General features: G+C 39.1%; 1 protein-coding gene across 2 annotated transcripts; it reads right to left on the minus strand.

The window, feature by feature from the left end:
- Positions 1-3,060: 3,060 nt before the first annotated feature.
- LOC118785726 (SLIT and NTRK-like protein 5) lies at positions 3,061-8,187 on the minus strand. Of its 2 annotated transcripts, none has more exons than XM_036540625.1 (2): positions 7,997-8,187; positions 3,061-5,978 (listed from the first exon to the last, which is right to left on the minus strand). In XM_036540625.1, the coding sequence occupies exon 2, from the start codon at positions 5,919-5,921 to the stop codon at positions 3,318-3,320; it is 2,604 nt and encodes an 867-aa protein (XP_036396518.1). In that variant the 5' UTR covers positions 5,922-5,978; positions 7,997-8,187; the 3' UTR covers positions 3,061-3,317. The 2 variants fall into 2 exon arrangements, with proteins under 2 accessions (XP_036396518.1, XP_036396519.1); XM_036540626.1 differs by lacking the exon at positions 7,997-8,187 and adding an exon at positions 6,975-7,183.
- Positions 8,188-9,992: the final 1,805 nt, after the last annotated feature.

Below are 9,992 nucleotides of genomic sequence, written 5' to 3' on the forward strand. Positions count from 1 at the left end.
TTCCCATCAATATGATACACAGTGTTTTAATTGACATACAATGTAGAAGAGATAGCAGGACATCACCTTTAAATACACTTTTGCTTGAAAATTCACAAAAATTTCAAAAAAACATTAAATTTATTGGATTGCAAAATAGTATGTAATTTTATTATTTCCCTAGTAAGCTTCAGCAGTAGAGCTTGGAAAACCTTCCACAATACCACAGTAATTATGATTATTGATTTAGTTCTTACAAGTAATAGTTTTGTCTTGAGTGTATTCTTGACTGTAGGTTTATCTTCCCTTAATAAAATCACCTATTTGTCATCCCTGCAAAAACATTATAAATATAAATGAATAAATATAGAAATAAAAAATAACAAAGCACAGAAAGTAGACTCTAGCATCTATGGTTGCCATGGTAGCACTTGGAAACCAAGGCTGGCTGTTCTAGTGTTAATTTCAGTTATTCTGGAAATGTAAAGCCTCCTTTTGCTTAAACAAAACAAGGGGAAAAAACGGTGACAATAACAGAAATGAAACATGGAAAAGGCCTGCACAGAAACCGAAATACTATGCCCAGTGGCTTGATCTGCAGGGGCCATTTGTCTGATGAAAGTGTTATTTGTGGAGGTACAAGCAACAACAATAGGGTTCTACAGGAGAGCGTTTCAATTCACCCACTCAGTTGCTCATTTTGGGCATGATCAAGTTGGGGTCATGGAAGTGGAGAGGGGACAGGATGGGGCCAGTAACCTCCCCCTCCACCCCCCCACCCCCCGCCAACCAACAAACACTGCAAGAACATGCATTAATACGTTCTATTTAAAATGGATCCCTGACAACTGGGGATATACTGTGCATGTAATTCTGCAACAAAAATGAATACCAACACTACACTCTCACACAAGCAAACAAACACACACACACACACACACACACACACATACACACACACACACACCCTACTAAATACTGAACATACCTAAACATAAACATGCTTTACTTACCATTTATTGTGTGTTTAAAACCCTTGCAACTCCAACTAAAGTTAAATCAGCTATTGCTCAGATAGGTTTAAAATGTGATAAATGTGGCATATATTTTGCAAACATATATAAATTTTACACATTTACACATTGACTTACACATTGTACTTAACACTTCAATGGTGTGGTTATAATTAATCATTCAGCTCTCAATATCCCAAAAAGATCTAGTTGGTCCAGCCAGTGAAATGAGGGCATGTTTCACACAGATCTTGGCCAAACAGACAAAGAAAGCAAGACAGATTAGGAGTACTGTTATGTTAGGACCTGCTTCTAGCGCTAAAACAATTTGGCCATAGACTGTACGTCTTTGCCAACATGGCATATGTAGTCTACTATGGCCTTGCCACAAAGTTAGCCTTAGACATTTCCAGTGATTCAGCCTCTCCTGTGAATGACATTATCTATATTGACAGAAAGATCAAGTGTTAGACATTTTGGTCTAAAAAGACTTTATAATTGGTGTGCAGCTACAAAGAAAGGACCTACTGACTGTTCTTTCTGTGATAGAACCCTTGAGGCTTAAATTTCAGAGAGCACCACACAGACATTTTTTTTTCATCTTTTGGTGGAATTTACCTGTGAAACAATAAAGGGCTTACACCAACTTGCCTGTGCAGAATAAGGTGCTGATTTGATACAAGTTATGAAAGCAAAAAAAATAAATAAATAAAACAGATTACTGAAATGGAGGACAGTTGTTTAATTTACCGTGGGTTTGACTTCTTAAAGATAGCAAGAGACACAGAGGCAGTGTCTCTACATCAAGTCATGCATAGTTATATGGGCATATCTGTCGGTCAAAATTATATCAGACATTTTGTATTGTAAGTCAGCTCAGCCAAACTGTTTTGAATGTATATATTTTTGTTATTGTTAAATTAATGAATACAACTACAACCAATAATAGCAGATGTGCTAGAATATGACATCTGTTGGGATTTAATTACATTAAGCCCGCAGGAAGCCATTCTATGGCCTCTTCATTAATCTTCTCCATCAACCGGTTGTGGCTCCACATCAAACTCTTGAACTTTAGAGGTGCAAATATTCTCTGCTTAATCAAGAAATAATCACCAATTACATGTCACTGTGCATAGGTACTTAACGACGCATTGATTAAAACTTTCTGAAAATCTGAATCCTTGATGATACGGTAGCTGCCTTTGAGAAAGGGTTTTATCTGCAACAAAAGTCTTATTATTTCTGAACATATGTATATACAGGAACCTGACATCATATTTATTGTTTACATGAACATATTTTGGTCAATATAGTGCAATAAGTGCAAAGCAATCAAAACAAATAGGGAAAGATATTTGTGAATACCTGTAGAAAAAAAATAAAGTCAACGTTGTTACATTGAAATATCAGTAATACTGTACACAACATAATTATTACTTCAGTCATTTATGAACTTTAAATACATATTAAAAATACATATTAAGAATGAATACATATATTCATTTTTAATATATAATAATTATTCTAGTTATTTTCTTCTTTTCCAGAGAAACTTTGAAGACTCACAGGCCTCCATTTTCAAAAAAAAGTGCAGAAAGCCCACAAAGACACTTTTCTTCATATGACGCAAAGTCCGGTTTATGACTTTGGAGTGTGCCAACTTTAAATAAAGCCACTTTGACTATGCGAGCTACAGTAAATGATCTGGAAGTACAAACATAAGCTTTACAGAGGATTATGAAACATGACTCCAGGTAATATGCGTGAAGAATCAAAAGTTTGAAAGTACATGGCAGAGTTCAGGAGAGCATACCAATTAACAGATACTTACAGACCAGAGTAGAACAGTGTCCTGTCTACAATAATGCACTGTTATACAGTGCTTTAATCAGCAGGTGAATTATAAACATTAGTGATTCACAATATATGCATGGTTATATTCCTTAAAATGTATTTGGGTAAAATTACCTGTACATCTACTTTAATGTGTATCTTCAACATAAAAAAATATACTTTGCATCACCAGTAATAGATCACAACCCTTATATTCATCCAGTTTAGTTCAGAGTGCATTGCATTTCTGTAATGCAATGAAGTTTTAAAAATAAGAGTAATACAGCCCAGCACACCCCAGTTATTGTTCTTTAAGGACCGTTATTTTGTGTCAAGGCTTCCCCAGCTTTAAACAATAGTTTCTGCTATAATATTTTTTTTTTCCTTTCAACAATACTTAATGCATTAATGCTTTTGATATTGTTTTGTACAAAAATGTTTTTCGTGTGTAATATATATATATATAGACACACACACAGTCAAACATGTTTAAAACTGGCTGAATGTCGTCTGTTTCTCAAGAACTTCGAGGTAGTCCGGCTCTGCTTGAAGTTTAGCTTTTAGTTCCAAGTATTCATTTCTGTTGGGTTCAACATAAACAGTACTGGGTGCTGTGCCATAAAGCATTGTCTCTCGTATGCTCTCTGGATGCAAAAACTGACGCCTGACATCAAAGTTTGGAGTGTAGGTATACGAAGCAGGGCCACCATACTTGTACTCATAACTGTTTCCAGAAGGTGACTGCTTGTCAGGTTCAAGAATGCCTCTGAAGAAATGTTCAGCGTCTTGTACAGGAGATGGATCGTCCCGAGGTTCTATGGTACTGACACTGTAGCTTGGACTTCGCAAATTGCTGTCCCTTTCTTCATCCATGTTGTTCCTGTATGTCACCTTTAACTCATGCAGGTCCCTATAATCCTCAACCGCATTGCCCTCTCTAGATCTGTAGATGGGGTTCTTGCACATGTGGCCCAAGGGGTGTGGGATGTACTCGTAAACATGCCCAGCTGGGGTTTTGACTTTTGGAACTGATCTGTTGCTATAAAGACTGTACTGCAGATTGAAAGAGCTGACATCAGAGTTGTTCGTACTGCTCCTGTCGTTTTGAGACTTTTTGCGTCTCTTCATTACTACCACAAATAGCCCCGCAGCAATAAAAACGGACATTATAAACACCAATAGCAGACTAAGGATCAGAACTGACAGGGGAACTGTGCTGGAAGGTGTGTTATATTTCAGGGAAGTTTCTACAGTCGTGACGCTGCCTGGGAAAGGCTCTTCTGAAGGAGGCATCGTCGACACAATCACATCAGAGTAATCCGGACACAAGAGATCCGATTTAATGGACCGCATATCCTCCCCAGACAGCCTCTTTGGAGAGCCACATATCACGTCGTTCACCACAGTGCCAGTGTTGAGCTGCTCCAGCCAGATCTTCATGCCCACCACATCACAGGAGCAATCCCACGGGTTCTCATGCAGATCTATCTGCACCAGCGATTTCAGCTGATCTAAGACGCCGCTCACGGGCAGATTCTGAAAATGGTTACTGCGGAGATTAAGCCTGGCAAGAGTCATACCAGTAAATATGCCCCCGGGTAAGGTTTTCAGAAGGTTGTTATTGAGGAAAAGCAACTGGAGATTGGGCACAAAGCGAAAGGTGCCTGGCAAAATTTCTCTGATCACATTGTATTCTAAATACAGGTACTGCAAACTTTGCAGCCCATAAAACATATCTGCTGTTAGACGATCAATTAGATTGCCATTCAGGTAAAGCCTACGCAAGTTTGTTAAATCCCCAAAGGCTCTGTCATGAATCAGAGCTATCCGATTGTTCCCGAGGTGAAGCAGATCCAAACCAGTGGCCTCTACAAAATCGGACCGGCGTACCACTGGGATGTAGTTCCCTGTGAGATACATCTTTTTGGGATTGTACGGTTTGGGCTTTAAATCAGCGATGCTCTCGATCTTTCGCTCCTGGCAGTTCACGTTCAGGCCAAGGTCTGAAATTTGCAAATTGCAAGTGCAGGCAGTGGGGCAATCCAAAGGCACAGGAGATTTGGTCTGATACGCAATGATCGGACCGTAGTTGTACGGGTTGTTGGAGGGGATGCGGGAGGTGGGTTTGGACCTAGATTTGCTTGATTGGCGGGTGCCCTTGGTGGGCCTTGAAGAGGACCGTAAGACTGCGGATGAGGTGGCGGAGGCTGTCACAGCTGCTGGGGTCGTCTGGAAATATCCCGTCGTGCTAAGAGGCGGCTGCGGCCTCATCTCATATTCAGAGATGGCCCTTCTGGGGCACAGTTCTTGTTTGGAGACCTCATCCAAATCCCTCCCGTGCAGACGGAATGGGGTCTCACAAACCACCTCGCCCACTAAGGCAGTGTAGGAGATACTCTCCAGCCATGCCTTGAGGGCAATAAGCTCACAGGAACAATTCCACGGATTCTCCTCCAGCTGTAATTCCACGACTTTGTCCATGTGTTCCAACAGGCCGATGTAAGGGAACATTTTTAACCTGTTCCCTCTCAGGTCAAGGTGAGTCAAAGGGACGTATCGGAAAATGTTGGTGGGCAGAGCTGACAACAAGTTGTCGTTCAAAATCAGTACTTCCAGGTGATGCAGCTTGCTCAAGGCATTAGGCTCTATGTTGGTGATGTAATTGTAATCAATCTGTAGATATTCCAGACTTTCCAGGCCAACAAAAGTATCGTCCCTCAAGACATCAATTTTGTTGTTGTTCAGATGCAGCCTCTTTAATCCCTGAAGTCCATTAAACGCTCCTGTTTCAATCTCTGAGATGTCATTGTTACCTAAATGCAAAATTGTAACACCAGCGTAATTGATGAAGTCGTTGGAAGCGAGTTTTTTCAAAAGGTTTCCGGTCAGCAATAGATGGTACATTGCAAAATGCACAGGGCTAATTTCTGAGAGTCGCACGATTCCTCTGTTCTCACAACTCACAGTCAGTATGCCATCTTTTTCCTCACAGGTGCACAGATTTCTGCAAATCTCTCCATAATTTTCATACATCTCTATGAAGCTTAGAGATGTGCCAACCAACACGATTATGTTCAATATCCAGATATGCATTTTCACAGAAAAGGCTGGCCCAGTTCAGTGTTGTGCAGCTGCAGTACGTGATGTCATCTAGAGAAAGAAAAATGCAGGTATTCTCTGTTTAATGAACACAGTTCAGTATTACATAAATCACTGCATTGAATATGAAACAGCAATTGTTAAACATTTTAAAATGTAAAGAGTTTTGTGATTTTTCAAACAAGATTGTATATAACTGAAACAATCTGGTCGACTAATTCTATGCAATAGCGCCACTAATGTGCTGGTATTTGCTCCCCTTTTCTGAAGAAAGGACAAAAAAAAAATCTGTAATCAGTTTTAAATGTTTGATTCAAAGTACCCTTTCACAATCTTGCTTAACCAGCCCAAAGAAAATCTTGCTCTGTTTAGCAGTCCTTATCATGATATACATCCTTATCACAAAACAGAAAGTTGGTATCTGAAGACCATACTGGTCACTTCATTTTTTTTTTATTATTATTATTATTTATATTATTAACACCCAAAGTACAAATGAACATGCAGTATCTACAAACTAAAGAAAAATAACATGTAGAACCAAACATTCTCCACATATTTTACACATAAAGGCACAATGAAATACAGAGTTACATATAAATAACTACATATAAAAATGTTTCCCTGAAAATGTAACGTTCATGACCAAGGTGAATTGTTGAAATAGCCCACATATTTTATCTCTGTACAATCTTCCATTGAACACTGTCTCGCGTGAGACACGAAGTATGATATCACCATATACATGATATACTGCATTTCACGTTCAAAAAGGGAAAAACGCACGGACGTGTTTATTCGCATGTATGCGTTTATCTGAATAATTAAAAAAAAAAATAACGCAGGAGGATTCGCGCGTATTAGAGCACGGATATGTGGAACTGGGCGTCTCACCCTTAAAAGAACATTTACGCCTTTCATGAAAGCAACATTGTTCTCCAGCAGGAACGCTCAGAATAAATATATCGAATTCACCATGCGATTTCCACATATTGGAGAAGTGCATTCTTTCATACTACCGCGCATTTGAAATGTATTGTCACTCACCCTGCATATCCGACGACTTGTAATTAGTATGGCAATTCTTCGGTGTCAATCGGTTTCTTCCAAAATACTGTAAACCCGGTCTATTAGATAGTCGTAAATTTAGGTATTTGCCATGTAATATGTTCATCGCCAATCTTGCCAGCTAAAGAAATGCTGATTGTAACGGCGGCAACAGTCATAGCCCCACATCCTTCAGGCGAAAAAAAAGATCCGAGTTGATTAAAAGCATAAACGAATGAGCTACGTCATTGATTTAATAACCAAATTTCATCTTGATGGGGGGAAAATAACGCTATTTTAAGCCTTTTTTCTGTGTACCATATCCGGTTTATGTTAAAGAATCTTGATTCACACACAAATCTCTCTCTCTCTCTCTCTCTTGCTTTCCCTCTCTCTCTTTCTCTCTCTCTTTCTCTGTCTCCCCCTTTCTCTCTCACACATACGGTAGCAAAAATGTCTCTTTCAGTGTTGTCCCTATGATTCATAATGCGCAGCTTAAAGCAGGGACGAAGGAATAATTCTCACCGCAAATCTTATCACCATCGGATCTTAGAAAAATCCCGCATTGACTTTTTTCATTGCTTTCTCTTCTCAAGTACATGCAAACTCAGTTGTCTGGCAATTCTAACTAAACTGCTGCAACATTTTGTCAGCTATCCGTGTCCCAGTTTCCTTTTAGAGGCAATAATAGCATGAATCCTTAATTCTGCTGCTCCTGCTTTGTTGGGAATTGGTGACAAGCATTGCTTGAAAAACAGTTAATTATGTCAGCATTCAAGGCGTCCGTGCAGATGACAACCAAACACACATAACTTTCTTTTTTCTTCCTATACCTAAACAAAATGTACATGTATTTAAATTGTTAAACATGGATGGATATCTATCTTCATTTTTATACACCAACTACCCGCAACCAATGTGTGACCGGATACATTTCAGAACCATAGACAGAATATCATTATCTCAGCAATGCAAAATAAAATGGAATAGTGTGCACTTAGGATGAAATTCAGATATCTTACCCAGTTTGACTTCCCGAATGCCAAAACATTGCACCCATTGCGCTTTATCTCCGTCTGTTAAGAATTATTCAGTTTTTTTAGGCTTCGTTCGTCCGACTGTAAGATCCTCATAGAAGGAGGTTTTCAGCGCTGTATACCAAGCATCCAATTGCACAAACTGCCTCATTCACGCTGGTAACGCTGACGGTCAATCCGACGATGCACATTACAGTGTTTCTTTGAGAATATCACCCTTCCATGGGACAAATAACTAGGAATATTTGTACGGTTATATACCTTTAAACATGAAATCACACAGAATAAAAACATGCACCTAAACTGTGTCTGTCTTCCTTTTCTCAAAACAGAACGGCGAAACGGTGGAGGAAAGTATGCGCCCCCAGTATCACCTAAGTGGTATGGCTTGGCTTGTATCGCCTTGTACACAGATCTGCCTAAGCTCTATTTTTCCTCTCAAGTTCAGTGTTGACCGAACTAATAGCTTCTTTGCCAATTCAAGCATTTTAAAAATGTTCGTTTTCAAACATATGAAATATTGCCACATACGTATGACATCGTTCAATGTAATTTATGAAGTCATGTTTTAACTTGTGAAACTTCCAATTCCTCTAACAGTAACTCCTTCCGTCAGCAGGTGAAAATTAGCTGCATACAGACAAAACAAAACAAAAAAAAAACATATCTTTGTCAAGAACAGTGCTCTCGCTTAATTTTAGTGAATTGTGCTTCACATCCTTCCGTAAAAAGAAGGCCGTTTTGATTAAAGCAGTTAACTGGCATCATTTAGAATCTAGTGACATAAAAATGACACTAGGAGTGAGACGAGAGGGTTACCTATAGAGGGCAGTACACAACACAAAAAGAAAAAAAAATAATAAATAAATAAAAATCTTACAAGAAAGCCAGCTTGTGCCCTCACATCATTGCTCGCAGTGCTCTGTTGGCTGGGTGTCCAATAGAAACCTATAAAGAAGTGTTGTAGAATGGTGCTGTGTCATTTCAAATTTCAGCTTTATAGAACCAAGCTTTTGGACAGGAGCAGTGCACCTGCCGCTCAAGAGATCTACCAGCACACATACATGTCAAATACACACACACACACACACACACACACACACACACACACACACACACACAGATACACAGTAACACCCAGGCACGCACACACACACACAACACATTTAATACTGTCTTTAAATAATTCCAATTCTATATCATAATCAAAAAAGCAAGTGCTAAATGGGTACACAGTGAACAGTAACATGTTCAGCATAATTGCCATAATTAATTCAAAGCAAGATCACACCTTGTCTTCTGGGACTTTTGACTTGCAAGTAGATGGGATTGTTTGGATCGCCTTACTTTGTGTAAATGCTGTAAATGTGTAAATGTGTGTGTGCATGTGTGTATGTATATGTGTATCTGTTGCCTGTTTTCAGTATGCCTGCAAAACATTTTTTGAACGAAGCTGCATATTCAGGGTGCCTGAATACATCAGTGTAGTAGACAACTGATGGAGATTTATTTGGAATAAGTATCACCATTGCCCTCTGTCTCCCACGGTGCTAAATCTGTCAAGGCTTAGACCCAATTAGACTTTAAAACCCACTTCCAAAGCCCTGTGTAAATAGAATTAAATTTAGCATATGGAAGCTTGCATGTCCAGCCGAATATCCTCTTGAGACTACATTTATGTTAATTCAAAAGTCAACTTGCATGAAACCACTTTCTGCTTTTTCCTCGGTACGTAATGCTACAATAAATGATTATGGCATAAAGCCCCAATTAGCCACGGAGATGCATTAAATTATCTGAAAGTCTCTGATTGGATAATCGTATTATAACATTACAAGTTTCATGTCGTGAAGGACAAATCCCAGAATCTCCAGGCCCTAATTGGAATCCAGTTAAAAGTTGCTGTCCTGATAGCTTCTCTCCAAGGACTACCCTCTGTCTGAAATGACTTAGAATGAATCATCTCATCAAAATAGTAGTC

Source organism: Megalops cyprinoides, chromosome 11 (genome assembly GCF_013368585.1).
Source record: "Megalops cyprinoides isolate fMegCyp1 chromosome 11, fMegCyp1.pri, whole genome shotgun sequence".
In the NCBI taxonomy this organism is placed as follows: domain Eukaryota; kingdom Metazoa; phylum Chordata; class Actinopteri; order Elopiformes; family Megalopidae; genus Megalops; species Megalops cyprinoides.

Excerpts from the sequence above, each read along its gene's own strand:
- LOC118785726 (XM_036540625.1), bottom strand. The coding sequence starts at position 5,921 with ATGCATATCTGGATATTGAACATAATCGTGTTGGTTGGCACATCTCTA.